We start from the raw sequence: 18,474 nt of genomic DNA on the forward strand, positions 1-18,474 counted from the left end.
TATATTATATGGTCTGACAATCTGGGTTCGCTTTTTAATTCTGGAATTCGAGGGAACCAGGGGTATTTTGAAATCAGTGGGTGAAACTTTTAGGGATGGTGGCTTTGATGCTGTAGTTATTGGGACAGCTGAATTGGTTTGAAGTAGTGGCTCAACGAAGGATCGTGTTGAGGTCGGCTTTGCAATGGGGGTTTTAGTAGTGAGTGCTGAAATCTGCGAGTCCAGTGGATCGGTTGGTTGCAGGAGTGAGAGAAGATCCTCAAATCCTCTCAAATCGTCGTCAAGTGTTGCGTCCATAGTTGAATCAGTTGGTATATCCTAGAACAGTAGAATTTATTTGAAAAGTATGTGAAAAGTATATTGTATGCGGCGGCAAGCATTACTTTGCCAAAGTGTAGTGAGCGGTCGGTGATTTTGTGAAAATGCATAGCCTTAATTATGAATACTAGGCAATCTAGTGTGAATTTCACAAATAGAAAAGAGGCGAAGACTATTCCGCATTTTTCTAAATAGTATTGTACTTTCCCGAATATACGGGTGTATTCGTTTTTCCAAAAGTTTGGAGAGATGAGATAGTCCAAATATATTGTTTGAGAAGAGCCTAGTGGGCTATATGAGTCCGTGAAAAGAAATTTTTGGGCGTTTAGAAAGCACCTGGATACTTTTTGCAGTATTCCTTTCATCTCGGAAATCATATTCAGAATTATCGGAAATCATATTCCAAAAAATTTGCATTTGAGCATATGTGTAGATTGAAGTACCTTGACTAGAGGCTAAAGAATGCTTAATCTGTTGAACTATCTCTTTTGGTTTAAAGAGATATGGTCCCGTAACCCTTGTAATTTGAGGGGTTAATTCAATCCAGGACTTATCATCATCAAGATCTAGTTGAAAGAGATTTAAATGTTTGTCTGAACAGTCTTGTAGATATGCCGACTGAAAAGTTTGTCGCGTAATTGGATCGACAAATTGAATCTTTTCCTTATACATAATGGGAATGCGATTATAGCATTCATCCATTAATTGCAAAGGTGAATAAAATTTCGGACAATGGTAGAGCCAGGCAACATTGCCATTGATCTCAAAGAACATAGAGCGGTTCTGAGTTAAAATGTAGCCAGCCAAACGTGGAATTTCAAGTGAAAGCATTAGAATATTTAATATTGAGGAGCGTTCTAGCTCACATTGATTTCGCAGAAGGGTTAACTCGGCCGCTCTGAGCATGTAGAAACTATTAAAAAGAATATAGTCCAATTTGGTTCCTATATGAGCTTCGTAGTCAAGTTGACTAGTTGAGAAATTGAGTGGCGGCAAATCATCACTTGTTGTGAGAAAAGTAGAATTTGGTTGGCCGGCATTTTGAATAGTTCCCGTTTCTGGTGTTGGTATAGTTGGACTCCAGTATCCATATTGAAACCGTCAGTGTATGCAATAAAAAGTGAATCAGATGAAGTTGGATACACTATTCTGGGATGACCACAAAGAGATTGCGGTTTTTTCATCACCTGTAGCATGAATTTTTGAGAATCCCTTGTTTAGGTAGAATGAATAGACGGGCTAGAAATGCCTTTAATTATATAGTATGATTCTTCGTTTCGAATCATTTTAGCCGGAAATCTGTTTAAAACAGTGAAAATTCAACTTTTGGGTTCTTCCCAAGTATAAGAAAAAACGTCTTAGGACGTTGTTTCACATCCACTTGTAGACACTGGACAGGGCAAAGGAATTTTTGCCAATTATTGACTGTTCCATCTTTGAGGTTAACAGTCAGAGTTACATTTTGCATGTAAGTTTCAAAAGTGTCCAGTTTAATCCAAGAACGGCCATCACATTCATTATGATGTTCGCCGTCAACTTTGCCAGCATGGGCATTAGTTACTGTTTTAACATTAAATTTGAAAGGAATATTTCCAATACTAGCATAGCCTAGGTTAAGATAACCTCTGTCGGCGGCCGATTTACATTGATCGGCAGATAAATGGAGATCAGTAGTGATCATATTTTGTCGAGCGTCGATACCACTCGAATCAAAAGAATCAAAGAACCAATGCATTGATTGGTTTTTGATTCGACACATTGTCTACTTACTTTTGTGCGATAATGTCTCTGATAGAGAGTAAAATAAGCATGGGTTACTCTAATATTTTCTGGTTCGACTTTGCAAGGTGCTACTTTATTTAGAGAGAACATTCTGTTAGAAGTCATTAGTTGACAATCATAATGAGCAACCCGAAAATTATTTGCAGTATTTGCATACAATTGTTCTTTCGGATAAAATGCTGAGGTTTGATTCGAAAGTATTATTAGAGTTAAAAGACCAACCAATTAAATTTTTTGCAAACTTATTTTTTTTTGGTGGTGAATTATAGCAAAAGAATTTTTAAAAGCACTCACTTTGAGCATTTCCTCGAGAGTGGTTAGAACAGGATCTTGGTTCATTAGTTCACCTTCCTCTACTTCACTATTTGGATTTGTCATTTTGTGGATATTTTGATGGGAAATCTGAGTTAGATTTTTTATTTTTGTTGAGGAAATCAGCAGATTTATTTTTTTTTTGAGAGAGGAGGTTTAGGATGCAAGATGTGGAATTGAGCAAGAATGAAAATAACTGTATATCAGTTAGTTTTTAAAGGCTGTTTTTGCTTTTTTGCAAATCTAAGCTCTGATTGGCTGTTGTTATTCGGCGTCTCTCGTTTTAATTTTAATTCGTATTTCCTTCGGCATTCGTTTTGTAATGTTGTGGTTTTTTCCATTTTTGCTTAATGTCGTGGTTTTCCACTTAGTTTTGATTTGTTGAGATCTAGCAGTGAAAGGATTTTTATTCGTTTATGCTGATGTTAATTTTTAACAACTGCATTCCCCTTCCCTATTGGAGGAGGAAAAAAAATGAAAAGTTAACATCTTTCCATAAAAGAGGACTAAAAGCAACATCATTCATTTGCTTTCTGTTAAACTTGATCAGTAATACTATCATTTTAAAAATCTTTTATCGCTCAAAATGAACTACATTGAGCATGAAGACAATCTGATGGATTTCCCGGAGAAATTTTTGAAATTACGGGACGAGTTAAACTTTAAACATGAAGCCTTGCTGGAGGACAAGGAAGTTGAGAGGAGGGTGGCAATTTACGATGGGCTAGTGGAGAAAGGGGTAATTTTGACACCGATGGAGTTTATGCTTTTTAGGACCGGAGTTTTATTTGGAAGTATCCGGTACTAAATGCCGGTCAATTATTCGAGTTGGGCTCAATTCAGAGTAAGTTCCTTGCCAAGAAACTGTGGAGTCCATGGATGGGAGACGATGTGGTCTCAAAAAAAAACAATGGACTTTTTGTCCTCATTCTTTGGAGAGGATGTAAGTTGGTTTTACAATAAACCCAATTTTAAAATTTTTTTTTTATTTAAGTGGCATGGCAACATAGAAATAGTATATAAATTTGTTTTAGTTTCAATAAGAATTCTTCAGAAGACCAGCAACAGAAGAAGATTTTAGAAAAAAAGATAGAGCTAGGCATTATGTTAGAAGAGATCTATCAAGCTTGGTGGCGGCCTTATTCAGCGCTGCAGTTTGCAGTGAGGAGCCTGAGTAGGGCCGCTGAAAATTTTCTTGAACAAATCCTTAACGGAGATAAAGTCTAACCTTTATAAAAGTTGTTTTTAAATCTATTTGTAAATATTGTTTATTTTTTTGTGTTTTTGTGGTTTTATTACAAACAAAAGAATTATAAAAGAGAAAAGAAAAAAAGGCCGATAAAAAAAGAATTAAAAAAATATTAAGTTTGGCCAAGTAAATACCAGGATTTGTCCGTTTAGGTCTTTTGGATTCGGAAAGTGATCCAGGTTCGGATCGAGTGTTCTCATAGAAGCTTTCCTGGGAGCTATGAGGGATATTTTTTCCATCAGTAAAGCTTTCTGATGATTCAGATAAACGAGGGAAATTAGGAGGACGGGGAGTATTATATTGTGTTGTTATATTTTGGTGGCGACGGCCAAAGTCATTTGCGAGACTAGTATTAGGACTTATACTGCGGCTAGAGAGGCGGCGGTGGCTATAACTACTAGATTGACTAGTAGAAGGATAAGGGGTTTTATCAACAGGATAAGGAGTTGAATTTCGAATAGGTCTAAGATTCTGGTCAATCGCAGTCGCATCGAAAAAAGTTCTTAGATGCATAGTTTCTCTGCCTGAATCTAATGATTGTTCTTGGACAATGGTTTTATTTTGATCCTCATTTGTAGGGTTATTATCAGTCATTTGCTGATGACCATTGTTGACTACTGGCCAAAACTGGTATCGTAGATTTTCAACCTAATTAGGTTTATTGAAAGAGTTAATTTGTTGATTTGTTATATGATCATAAGAATCACTTGAAAATAAATCACTAGAGTACTCTTGTAGTAGTTTGGGCATTTGTTGTTCTTTAGGAAAGTATTCAACAATATGGTTGCGGTGGACAATCTTTTTCTCGTTAGTGAAATCATTTTGAATTCTGTACGTATAAGGTCCAGATCATAAATTCAAAAGCTTTTGTGATTTCAAAAGTGGTTTGGATCTATTTTCTAGTAACACTTTTGTGCCTTCTTTTATAGGCCGTCCTAATTTAAATTGATTTCGGAACATGTGGGCCTTAATAGTGATGCGGCGGCAATGGGTATAGGTATTATTATAAATCAACTTGAAATCGTTTTACCTTTTCAGTATTTCGGCGGAAATCTGATTTGTTGGAAGTCTATCTATGGTCTAATTGTTTGACTTATGCTCGGTATGAGCATGATTTTCGAAACCAGCGCAAAATTCAGAGGTACATCTTTTGTTTTGGTCGCGGTAGAGGCCTAATTTAAGGCTAAGGGAAACCTGAGGTTTTATGCCAAAGACAATCTCATATGGAGTGTAAGCTGTACTTGAATTAATGGCGGTGTTATGTGCAAAAGCAAACTTATTTGTTAATTCAGACCAGTTTGAGGCTGAGGTACTCAAGAAATGTCGAAAGTACTGGGTTAAATGTTTATTCTGGACTTCAACTTTTCCGTTAGTCCAAGGCGAGTATGTAGTTCTTGGCCTCAGGGTTATTCCCAACTCAGAGGACTAATGAGCAAAGTCATTACTCATGAATGTACTTCCATTATCATGAATAATTTGTTGTGGAATACCAAATGTTGTGATGTATTTCTCTAAGAGCTTAATGGTTTCCTTAGAGTCTGCATGGGTGCATGGATATACTTGAAGATATCTAGAGAAGGCATCTATCACAACTAAGCAAAAGTTTTTGCCGTGACTTGATGGTCTGAGTGGACTTTATGGTCAATATGGATCGTTTTCATTGGGATTGTTTCTAATTGTCCCCATTGTTGTAAGGGAGCTTCATTCAGGTCTTTTTGTTTAGGCTTATTCTTCTGACATTCTAGACAATCATGAAGAAGCATGTTGACCCATTTATAGAGTCCGGGCCAATAGAAATATCTTTTGTTTATTTCCAAAGTTTTTGTTTCGCCGTGATGACCGCTAAGAGGATGCTTATGAGCTAACTCAAAGCAGTTTAGCACTAGAGAGATGAGCAAGCAAATTTTTGGACTCTTAGTATAGCCGTCATTATATTCATTAATACATAGAAGATCATGTTGGTATTCAATGAGTAATAACTCAAATTGCCTGAGATAGGCTTTTAATCATTTTCCTTCACGATAAGGATTTTTTTGTTTCTTTCTGGTTTTTCGTTTCGCTTTATGCAATTTTTGATATCTATGATTACAGTATCGTTACACTGCTCTTGCATAATTGTTTCAACGTCGGTTAGCAAAGTCGGTCATTTTTGCTATTAGTTCAAGAGAATCAGATTTATTCTCTCCAGACTGGAGACTTAGAGGTTCAATTAATTTCAAAGATCTTGTTTTGGTTGCAAAATCATTTTTTGCTTTAACCAGGTCGTTGAGAAGGTTGTTCTCAACATTGCCTTCATATAAGTCAAGCCATTCTGAATTTTCCAAAGGATACTCAAGTGCAGATATTTCATCTGGGATTTCTTCATAAATGTTTTCATTGTTAATATCTGATATAGATAGTCTCTTGATTTGGTTGATTTGTTTGCCAAATCGGAAAACATCTGTTATATTCTGAATCGCACTACAAGATTCCTCAAAATATTCTGGAGCATCTTCAATGCTGAAGTCTCCTCTGTCACTTATGTTGATTATTTTCTTTTTTCCGACTTGCACTTGAGCAATGACTGGATAGCAATCGTTTTGAAATACGTTATTATCATCTTTGTGGAGTACTGAATAACGTATTTGTTCTCCATTGTCTAGGATGAACTTTATATTATTCGGAATGGTTCTGTGTTCGAGTTGGTATCTTTTGATATCAGCGATGGGCAGATTTTGGCTCAATAAGTCAGAAAAGGCTAGGTTTGAACCTGGGGTATAGATTATTTTCAAATTGTTGAATTTTGTCAATACGACTTGATGTTTGAATAACTTTTGTGAAAGTTGTCCTTTTCTGGACCATAAGAAGAGAATAGGTCTGTGGTCACAATATAGGTATAGAGGAAAGGGTGAACCTATAATGTAGAATTCATAGGTTTGCAAAGCAGAAATCATTCCACATAGTTCACGATGTTGAGTCGACATTTTCTGCTCGGCCTTATCAAAGACTCTGGAATTTGCAGAAACAATTCTTTTCCTTTCAGAAAGGTCTTGAATGAGTATGCACCCGGTTCCTACATTTGAGGAGTCGGCGTGAATGTGGAATGGGTAGATTACAATAGGTATAGCATTTGAAATATCGTGACAGAATTTGCCTTTCAGTTTTTGAAAAACTTCTTCATGGCATGGTAGCCATTGAAACTTATCATTACTGTTTGCCAGTTCATATAGACATTTTGCGTCTACGTGAAAATTGATGATGTATGTGCTGTAGAACCCCATGACACCTAATACTCCTAGAACTTCTGTTTTTGATTCAGGGGATTTCAATTTTTTTATGTCATCAATTCTTGAAGCAATTGGGGAAAGACCACCTTTAGAGACAACATGGCCTAGAAATTTAACTTTTCTTAAGAAGAAAAAAGTTTTATCAGGAGCAGCTTTTAAGTTAGCTTTCCGTAACAGAGAATGATATTCTCGAATTGTATCAAACATTTCATTTTTATTTTGACTCTGTAACAGAGTGTCGTCTATGTAAGTAAATGCTTTTTTTTCTTTTATGAGGGGTTCAAAGGCATATCTCATTAATTTACTGAAGAAATTTGGAAGTGGTTTCAAGTCATAGAAACCGACTTGGTAGGTATATTGTCTACACCTATGATAAAGCTTGTTAAATTCTGGCCTCATCTGTTAGAGGTACTTGATGGTAGGCGCAAGAGAGATCACTACTTGTGAAGTATGATCCGTTTATTCTGGTCATGAGAACTTATAGTGGTTCTAAGGGCCAACTACAATTGCTAGTATCTGTGATTGAGTTTAGATACCTAGCATCCAAGACCAACCTAACGTAGTCTTTTTTCGGAAGAATGATGACTGGGTTTACGAACCATGAGTTCATATCATCTTTTTCATTTAGTTCTCTGACTATGCCTGCTTGGATTAGTTCATCCATTAATTTGTCCAATTTATCTCTGAGATGGACTATTATTTTACTAGGTCGTTGCTTTTTGAACGTTGCGTCCTTTTTGAGTGGAATATGGAATTTATATTTGTGATGAGAATAGACATCTTGGTCCTCTATCAACATTTGAATTAGATCTGCAAACTCATCATCCGATATATCACTTTGGGTGAAATCGAAGTCAGATAAGAATTTAATAGTAGTTTCGATTTTTTCCAAAGTACTACTATTGTCTTTATCAATTGAGGAGTATTGGTGACTAGAAAGGCAATTAGCCTGTCATTTTGTTCTTTGTTTCGGTACTTTTTAAATTGTTCTTTCAGGGGAGGCCTGCAAAGGTTATTTGCATCATTAGAAAAGTCGGTTGCTATTTCGTTTTCATTTTTGCATACTTTGACTATATCTGAACCAATTTGTTCAAATATTTCTGATACATTTTCTGTATCAAACACTTCAAGGGCAGGCATGTCTTTGATTTCCTGTCCTGAAACATAGACAAATATAGTAATTGCAGAATGTTGGAATACATCGACAATGATTTTGGACACTTCTTCCCAATTTATTTTATCTAAGCCACAAGCAATTTTAGGCTTTGCGATAGATCGAATAGTATTTGCTATAGCATGATCTTTCATTTCGGACAAGGTATTAAATATAGCGTCGTAAGTGGGTTTCTGAAAGTATCTCTGTTTGGTAATGAGGTTATATATGAGTTGTCCAGATTTTGGATCAGTGAAGATGAGAATATCATTAATGTTAGCATGTATTGAGTCCCAAAAGTGTCGCAACTCAGGATAGCTTTTGCCAAATGATTCAGCAAACCCTTTTTTCTTTGCTCTATTAGCAGAAATGGTATGCGCAATGGGCATATTCGATTCGAATATGGACCTTTTTTTGAAGTCTACATATTGTAGACAGGGGCCGGATAATTGGTTGTTGCTTTCTTGTGTAGTATTGACAACATTGTTCAGCATGAAACAGCTATCGAATTCCGAAATTTCGTTTAAAATTCTCGTTGTGAACTCATCACAATCGTAGATAGCAAATATTTTATCCTCGTATCCTTGAATATCAGTTACTGCATAACCTAGTACACACTTGTTTAGTGTGACAGGATGATCTTTCTGATTCTCAATTAGGATAGGTAGGCTATGTTCAATTTGAGTACAAACTGTATTTATGAAAACCAATTCGGTTTTTTTTTGTATTTTTATGAGGCAGGAATGTAGTTCCTTTTTCGAAGTATGAGTTTGGTTCAGCCAAGTGTTTGTATAAGCATGTAGAGCGTGCTGGGAGGAACAAGGGTTCTTTCAAGTTAATTGAGACAATTTTTGAAACATTAGGATATTCTTTATCATTGTTCATCAACCCGTAGGATATTACACCTTCTTTTGATTTTAGCTTAACTGCGAGGATATCAAAGTAGAGAGCTTTTAAGAAGAGATGACAAAAGTCTACTCCTAATAGATTAGCACTCTTTTCTTCAGTTATCCACACTTTGTGGTTAGATGGATACTTTCCATCAGTGTCGAAACAAGATTGAATAAATGTATGGCCAAACATACGTATATCAGATCCATTATAAGTCTTTGCTTTAATTTTGGATCGGTATATTGTCATTTTTGGACCTAATTTTTCCAATTCCTGATACGTTGGGTAGTTTATGATACTACAAGTTGATCCTGGGTCAACCATGAATTCAATTTCAAGTCCATTGTTTTAATTTTTGTCTCCGATCTCAAAATGATATGAGCTAAGATATATCATTGCTTTAGGATTACTATCATCGCTTGGTTTTGGAGACTTTAATAGTTTAAAGGAAAGAAATCAGTGATCGCATCACTGTAGTTGACTTTTTCCTCAACCCAGTGGTTAGTTTCAGACTGTATTTGTTTCGATCTAAAATTTGGTGATTGAGATTGCGTTGAGTCTCGACTGTTATTGCTATTATAGCTTCCAGTGTTATATGGTCGACCTCTAGAGTTACTATTGAATTGCCTATTTTCTTGGTCGTAGAACTGTTTAGCAACTTGTTCATTTTCTCTGAATTTGTTTTCTCTGGGATACCTATCATCATATGTTTGGGGCCTTTTGAAAGACGATTGTGCATTAGCCTTTTGGAAATTGTTTCCGTTGTGGTTATAATTATGGCGAATGCCATAATTGTTTTGGCTAGGATTTGAATTGTTTGTAGCTCTGTTTTGGTTGTCCCAAAACCGGTTGCTTGGGTTAGGGTTACTCTGGTTAGGGAAGTTATTCGGTCTTCGATTTCGTTTATAATCGGTTTCAAATGAAACTCTTCGTTCATTTTTTGTTGTGAGCTCTTTTCGCAACTTATTTACTTCGTCCTGAACTTGCTTTTTTGAGCATCTAGCTATAGAATGTCCATTCATTCTGCAATATTCGCAAAATCGGTTACTGTTAGGTCTTCCCTTGATGTCAGGGTGACGTCGTTGAAATTAATTCTGATCATTGATTGCACTAACTTCTTGATTCTTGATCAATTTTGTTAGTTCTTTAATTTGAGATTCTAATGAAGTAGTTTTATCCGTTGTTGGCTTATTAGCAGGATCAGTAGCAACAATGAATGTTAGATCCTTAGTGATTACATGATTTGTGAATTGATCCCAATCGAGTTTGGATGCTCTATCATGTATTCATGAGCTTTTTGCTTAAGGGCTAGAGGTCTTAGTCCCTTAACTGAGAAATCAATATACTTTTGATTCCTTTGTCTGGTCTGTACATTCCTTTCAGCATTTTGAGCAGCTTCATCAGCGTGGAATGTTACATCAATACTTTCGGGCCATCCTCTATCTACAGAAAATTTAATTCTGTGGAAGTAATTTTTTATTAATTCGCCATCTTGGCGAGCTGCATTTTCAGCATCAATTCTATGTTTGAATTGATCTCGTCCGTCAGTGAATCTGTTTAGGAAGAGATCCTTGAGTTGTGCCCATGTGGTAGCATTGGTTACATTATCATTGAACCATTCAAGAGATGTATCAGTTAACAATGATCCGAATAGGGATCGTTGTCTGCTATCATAGCTGGGACGCGCATCATTATCAGCAGGTCTTTGACCTAATGAGAAAAGAATTTTGTTTTCAACTGAATTTCAAAATGCTGTAGCATTTTGGTTCGGATAATTTACCGAAAATGTCATTAAAGACAAGTTGGGATGGGATATTGGGGTATCGGCCATTTTATATTTAGTTTAAAACTTTAAAAAGAAAGATAGAAAAGTTTATAAATTTGTTTAAAAAACTTAAATTTCCGATTTAGGAATTTATTACTTCTCTTTATTTGTAAGAGAAATTTCAACAAGTCTCCAGTTTGAGAATTGGATTCTTTGCTTCTTATCTCTTTCTGAGACTTTAGCAATTTTAGCGAATTTTTAGAAGGTGAGCCTCACTGGCCGCACCAATTTATTCTGAGCTAGCAACACTATGTGCGCCGGACAAAACGCTTGCTAGGAATAAAGGGTCCTTTCTACTTTCTATCTTAGAAAGTAAATCTAAAATTCGCTGAGAAATATTTTATTAGAAAAGAAGTTAGTATGAATTTACAGCAAGTTGCCTTTTGACTCAATCTCTATTTTAAAGGTGAGATTAGAGATATTTTTACTGAGAATGGATATTATTTTAGAGAATGGTTGGGGTGGTCGAAGAGAGTGGTGTTGGTGTTAGAAGAGATATTGTTGGGAATGAATTCCCGTAGTTTTGAGCTTCTATTTATACTCAGATGGGAAATCGTACCACTTTTCGTATCAAATGAGAAGTTACTTCTTAACTTCGTATTCTCTATTCGTACTTTCGTATTTTACGAGAAGAATGTTTCGTATGCTCGTATTTTACGAGAGGAATCGTTATTATTCGCATTGATCGAGAATAGTCGTTTCAATTCTCAATGCTTAAAACGTTATACGAATTATTCCAATAGCATTTCCCTTCCTTTTGCAAGGGAATAAAAACATAATTATTTTGTGGTGGCGGCGGCGTCACACTTTGTGAGCTCAATAAAATAATTCATGTTTCTGTTTCTATTTGAAATCAGAACAAGTTGACGCCTATTCACCAGTTGATAAAACTTATGGGTTTAGGAAAACAAGAATTCACCAAATTAGTTGAAATGCAAAAAATAACTTTTATATTGACCAGTTGTGGTTCTTTCTAATTTGATCAAAACCTCGATAAAAGTTATTTAGTACTCGGTACAATGACTTAGTTCGCTGAACTCATTTGACAGTTGTATTTACCGCTGATCTAGTACTTCGATTGGTGTTTCAGCTCACTGAATTTGATTTAAAGTAGAATATATAAAGATCCATTAATAAACTGGCTAAACCTTATTATTACAAAAAGTTTCAGGCCATATGTTGATGTTCTAAATAAATAATTATTTCTAACAAAATCTTTATGTGATTTTTAGTTTTTTTTAAGAGAAAAAGTAGAAAGGATCTTTTTGTTCCGAGCAATCATTATGACCGGCTTTCAAAAATCTTTGCTAGTAGAATAATTGTGTTGCTAATTTTTCTTCTAGTCGAAGTGGTTTTTTCTTCCGACTGTTTTTCATGGCGGTAATGTTTGTCGTTACACAAAAGTTGCTCATAGTCGATGGAACCATTTCATGGTTATCCTATAAATGATAAGCACTTATGATGATCTAGCAGGCTGCACAATGAAAATACATAAATACTTGGATACTTCGCTTGAGGTTTTTTGATTGGAAAACAGATAAGAAGTGCGCATCATGTGTGCACATCGTTTTGCGCATTATATATGCTAATCATTTTTAGAAAAGCAATGAACAGGTCTGATGTACTTTCAAGTTACGCCCTGAATTGAAATTGTGTAATTTTTAGACTTAGAAATCATCCGATTGGTCTGGACCAGGTGCCTGATCGTCGTCGTCATTCACGGAGTCTATCCCCACTTCCTCGTAGTCCTTTTCCAGGGCAGCCAAGTCCTCCCGGGCCTCGGCGAATTCGCCTTCCTCCATCCCCTCCCCCACGAACCAGTGGACGAATGCCCGCTTGGCATACATGAGGTCGAACTTGTGGTCCAGTCTGGCCCATGCCTCTGAGATGGCGGTGGTGTTGCTCAACATGCACACTGATCTACAACAGCAACAGTGTCTTTAGACCACTTTTATGTCGGCTAGTACAGTTTACGGGAAAATATTCGGAGAGAAAGAGTTATTTAAAATGAGTACTTGATATTTTTTGCTTTAGACAACCTTCAACCCAGAGACAGATCATAGTCTTCTGCGAAGAAAGAACATTATTTTTAGCACATTTTCAGCTCAATTTACCAGACTCCAATTTACCAAAAACTTTGGAACAAGAAAATAGGGACAAAAAATTAGAAAAAAGTTTAAAAAATTATAAAGAAAACAAAAATAATCAGTAACTGTGTAAAAGTTCAGAATGCTAAGACCAGATGAATTTTCCTGCTTACAACTGTGTTCGGATAATTTTTCGGAACCTGTTTGTTTTTCAAAGCGAGCTTCGTTTTTTCTAAATTTTTGTAAAACTTCCCTCCCTGAAAATTTAAGACAAAACTATTGCAGATTCCTCACTCTCAATTTGACACAATTTGCAGATCTGTAACTTTCTCGGCCAATCGCCAGCGAGCGTCAAGTTACAAAAACGTACCGTTTCACTTTCGCCAGATCACCTCCTGGAACCATGGTTGGCGGCTGGTAGTTGATGCCCACTTTGAACCCAGTGGGACACCAGTCTACAAATTGGATCTGGGTCTTCTTTTTAATAGCTGCAATGGCTGCGTTCACATCTTTAGGAACAACATCGCCTCGGTACAACATGCAACATGCCATATACTTTCCGTGTCTCGGGTCACATTTAACCATCTGGTTCATCGGGTCAAAGCACGCGCTCGTGATCTCGGCAACTGTCAGCTGCTCGTGAAAAGCTTTCTCGGCTGAAATCACAGGAGCGAACGTCGCAAGTGGAAAGTGGATCCTTGGGTAGGGAACCAAGTTTGTCTGGAACTCGGTCAAGTCCACGTTCAAAGCTCCGTCAAATCGCAATGATGCAGTAATTGAACTCACAATCTGGCCAACAAGTCGGTTCAAGTTCGTGTACGAGGGTCTAGGGATGTCCAAGTTTCGATGACATATCTCGTATATGGCCTCATTGTCGACCATGAAACAGCAATCTGAGTGCTCCAGAGTCGTGTGGGTACTCAAGACAGTGTTATAGGGTTCCACGACAGCAGTCGAGATCCGTGGCGCCGGGTAGACAGCGAACTCGAGCTTAGACTTCTTGCCGTACTCGACTGAAAGGCGTTCCATGAGCAGAGAGCCGAACCCGGACCCAGTTCCTCCTCCAAAGGAGTGGAAGATGAGGAATCCTTGGAGTCCAGTGCACTGGTCTGCCAGCTTCCTCAGTTTGTCCATCACCATGTCTATGATCTCCTTGCCAGCAGTATAGTGGCCTGGAAAATAGAAAGACAGACTTGCAAAACTTCATAAGTTAAGTTTACAGCAGAAAACTTCCTGAAGGCTCTCGTGAATACAAATGAAAAACTATAACTGCAAAAACACTGGAGTGACGATATGAATCAAATCCTTGAAAGCTAGCTCATAAATTTTCTTACAATTGTTACAAAATAAATGACCTCTACAGAGGTAGTAGTGCTCCTATACTACTTTATAACAGCCAATACAGAGATTAATTTTTTCTAAGAGCTTTGATTTGGTGTCCAATATTCAGTTTTGAGATAGAGGCAAGTTTGGATGTTTTGTGTTGACCTAACTAACCCCTGGCATAGTTGTTTGCGGCGTCCTCCTTGCCGGTGATGAGTTGTTCCGGGTGGAACAGATGTCTGTATGTGCCGCCTCTCGTCTCGTCCACCACACTCGGCTCCAAGTCGGCGAACACCGCCCGAGGTACATGCTTACCCGAACTAGTCTCAGAGAAGAACGTGTTAAACGAGTCGTCTCCAAAACCTACGCAAAATATTGATTAGCGTATGCGGGAACTTTCGGTAGCATAAAGTTCAATATTTGAATCCCTGTAAAAAGCATGTTTTATACATGAGCCCATTATCACAAGAAAATAGAATATTTAAAACGAGTAAAGGAAAGTGCATCCAGATTTTTCATTATTTTGCGGCCCATAAAATGTGTTTTCGGACGGTTCAATTTATAACTTATTGGAAGAAACTATCATATTTTCCAACTATTTTACCGATATTTGTCTATTACAGCTAAAGACGTCGATCATATTTGATTAAACGAACCTTTGATTTTCATACAAAAAGTCCGCTATCTAAATTTTTTTCAGGCTAGCTAACTTTAAAGAACTTTGATTTTGATTTTGATCTAACGAATATAACCAGTTGCTGTGCAAAAAATACAATGTTCCGACCATCTTGATTTAAACTTGAAGTTCAAAAACAAAACAAAAATAAAATAAAAAGATTATTTTTTTTCAATTTCTTGATCATAGAATTATAAAAATCATATTGAGAGGAAATGATAGCTATAAACGTTTAAAATCCTGTAGAAGTCAACTGAACGTCATAAAAAGTGAAATGCCATTTGGTCTGAAAACTGGAAAAGTTCATATCATTTTTCGTGGCACCAAAACCAACCTTTTCGAATTTTTTGTAATCCAAGTAACGGCTGAAAGCGTATATAACAATCTCGCATTTGACTCACTTCAAACTTTCCTCAAAACTTTCAAGTGTAAACCCCACCTTTCAAAAAAACTAAGGAACATAAAAACTTGTGATATAACTTTCGCTTATTAAAGCATGGTTTGTCTCAATAAGGTCAATTTCCTTCGGTTGATATGGAAAAATCCTAAGCTTATGAAACGTTAAAAAATAATTGCATGTACTACTTTATGTATTTGACTGTAAGTTATCGGGGAAACTGGAAAACAAAACTTGGAGCTCGCGCCAATAGTCCCATGCCAACTTTGTAAACTGAAACATTCAGATAGGCCATGCGCATTTCCGCCTCGTGAAAAATTTCGGTCAACATTTGTAGTTAAATTTCAAAAACGTTTAAGGAAATCCAAAAAAAATAGGAAAATTTTAGATTGAGAAAAATTTTTAAAATAGAAAATTTGGAAATCTGAAACACTTTCGAGACAAACAAAAACTCTAGTTTGAGAGTTACATGTATATGGCCAAATTAAACTCATAGTTAAAATTATAAGACGATCTTGTGGAAATTTCATGAATACACAAGTGAACAAGAGATAAGAGATACTATCAAAACTGAAAATAGAAGAAAAAACTTTGCAGATTAAATAGTACATTTAATAAAAGAGAAAATTGAATATAGGGATCGTAATAATAAGTTGATAATAAATTTTGGATAAAGATATTTTTCTTGAAGCGTTAACAACTATCAATGACTCTTCACAAAATAAGAATAAGAAACATCTATAATTGTAACATTGAATATTTTTTCATTATGTTATGGTAAATTTTCATGACTTTGTTATTGTTTTTTGTTCATCCTCTTTTGATTGTTAGACATCACCTAAAAAACGATTTTTGCGTTAGTTATCAATTTCTTTGTTTTAGATTTTGATGTTCGAGGAAAATTTGCTGTTATTTTTGAGTACTGTCTCTAAATTCTAAGTTTACAGAATAGATTTTGCTCATAGAGATACCAGCCGACAGGCTGATGCTTTTTTGGTATTTTCCCAAGCCGAACTAAGTTGTATACATAAAATGTATGGTTATAGGTTTTCACCTAATTTTTTTTTATTTGATTTGGTTTGGCAAGAGTAGCTTCAAACTCAGTTTTAAGCACAACATGATGCTTTCTTTTATCTGGTAGCCTGTTATTGGAAGCATTTATTTTGCCTCATTTTAATTTGGATTGATTTCTGAGTTGGCCTAACTTGCCATCTACGTTATTTGTTAATCAAAAGCTGGTATATAGCTTGCATTAATTATCCCAAACTGACCAAATTAGAAAAGCTCCGATAAACCATCACAGGTGAAATGTTTTGTTTTTCGACAAATAATTTTGAGCTTAATGATTCAATATTTTCCAAAACCGTATAACGAAACTGCGCGTATCAAGGGGAGACCTTGCTTGAGTGACTACCTTTAAGGATGACTGAGTGTTTTTTGATCCCCAATAAATGGCACAAAATATATTTTTTTCGTCTACCAAAACGAAACTTAGTAAAAAAAAGTGAAATTTTTTCGCAAGAATTAATTACATCAAGTTGGCAGTTTTAAACGACCATAAGTTTATAAAGCTGGTCGCAGGTAAAACATATTTTAAAATTGAGCTCAAAACATTAAAACCTTCCATATGGTTTTAATCAAATGCGCCATCAAAAACGACTAACTAAAACGTCGAATAAAAAAATGCTATTTTCCAGAATTGCTTAATTCGATAAGAAGAATTGTTGAAAAATTTTAGCTATGCAGATTTTTCTGGGCCATTCACCTTAGAACAATAATAACTTCCATGAAAATTTTCATTCTCTTTCCCCCTAATTGTGCTACTGATTGATTCACACTTACCGACGGTGGCGTCGCTGGGCATCTGTCCATCCGGGTGTATGCCATGTTCCAGACAGTACAGCTCCCAACATGCATTCCCGATCTGGCAACCCGCCTGGCCCACGTGCACTGAAATGACCTCTCTCTGTGCAATAAACAAAACACGTGAACAGATATTTACCATACGTGTAGAAAATTATTACTGAAATGAGAACGCGGTCAGGGAAGCACAAAACCAGAATGACCAAAAATTTTTATACTAATCTTTTCCGAATTACTAGATTATTTCTATGCAATAGCACGCTCAAAATCGCTTATTCGATCGGAAACAAACTGCAAAACTACAAAAAAAAGGCTACTTTTTTCAATATCATGAAAGGCAAAAGTTAGGATTGCTTGGCCCAAAAATGATGTCGAGAGGTATAACCAAATTGCAATCTTTTCGAAAAATTATTGCGAGGAATTGAGGGAGCTAAAACCCACTTTCTAAGAACGCTGATGATTTCATCAATTGGTCTTTTTGAGACACGCTAGATGATTTTAGAAAGAGGCCTGATTCAAATTGAAAAGTCTCTGTTTCAACGCTAATTTCAACTGATTACATCATGTAAATGTTCTTTGTGACAAAAAGATGAGTTGATTGAAATTTTTCATTTTTAGTTGCAGAATGCAACGAGGCAACACCCGCACCGAAGTTTCATGGATAATAATCGATTATAATGGATTTTTGTAGGGAGTCTCAATAAAATTACAAAAATAATCGATTATAATCGATTAAAAATCCATTATGTGGTCTAAATTTGACATGATAATCGATTATATTGACAACATTGTAGTCAACGAAAATCCATTATAATCGATTATTATCCATGAAACTTCGGTGCGGGCAGTTCTAATCAGCAAAGTAATATTAAAGACGGTCCCTTTATTGCCCCACCTCCATGGCTCGCAGAGCTCTCATCCTGGATAGGGAAAAGAAACTGCTACTAGAAATGGATTGTTTTCAGATCCAGTGCCGAGTCCTTAAAATTTGCCCCTAGTTTTGACCAAAAAACTATCAAGCATTTCAACTTACCATGATGGAAAAGTAGTTTCAAGCAAAAAACTAGTCTAAGTTGAACGAATGCTTCAGTTTTGAGAAGCAAAATTGTATGAAAAAAGATCGCAACTGGTGAATAACGGAAGAATTATGCAGTGGTTATACCAGAGCCATCTATTTTAGCTTGAAACAGGATTTTAAACATGAGCAAATGCGGGATATTTCGCCATCTGTTACAGTTTGCGTTGAAAAACTGCAAAAAAGTTTCAGCGAACATTTAAAAGCAAACTTTGAATAAACATTAAAAGCCAAACTAAATTTGTTCAAAATGAGTC

The 18,474-nt window shown here is 36.1% G+C and overlaps 1 protein-coding gene across 1 annotated transcript in view; it reads right to left on the reverse strand.

The window, feature by feature from the left end:
* Positions 1–18,274, reverse strand: part of LOC134846326 (tubulin alpha-1 chain-like) — an 83,841-nt gene extending 65,567 nt beyond the window's left edge. The window contains exons 1-5 of the mRNA XM_063863631.1: positions 18,176–18,274; positions 17,122–17,245; positions 14,381–14,569; positions 13,254–14,055; positions 12,464–12,716 (exon numbers count right to left, since the gene is read on the reverse strand). Coding sequence (XP_063719701.1) covers positions 12,464–12,716; positions 13,254–14,055; positions 14,381–14,569; positions 17,122–17,245; positions 18,176–18,178 — 1,371 coding nt within the window. The 5' untranslated portion in view covers positions 18,179–18,274. The remainder of the gene's footprint in view (positions 1–12,463; positions 12,717–13,253; positions 14,056–14,380; positions 14,570–17,121; positions 17,246–18,175) is intronic.
* Positions 18,275–18,474: the final 200 nt, after the last annotated feature.

This window comes from Symsagittifera roscoffensis, chromosome 5 (genome assembly GCF_963678635.1).
Source record: "Symsagittifera roscoffensis chromosome 5, txSymRosc1.1, whole genome shotgun sequence".
NCBI classification, from domain to species: domain Eukaryota; kingdom Metazoa; phylum Xenacoelomorpha; order Acoela; family Convolutidae; genus Symsagittifera; species Symsagittifera roscoffensis.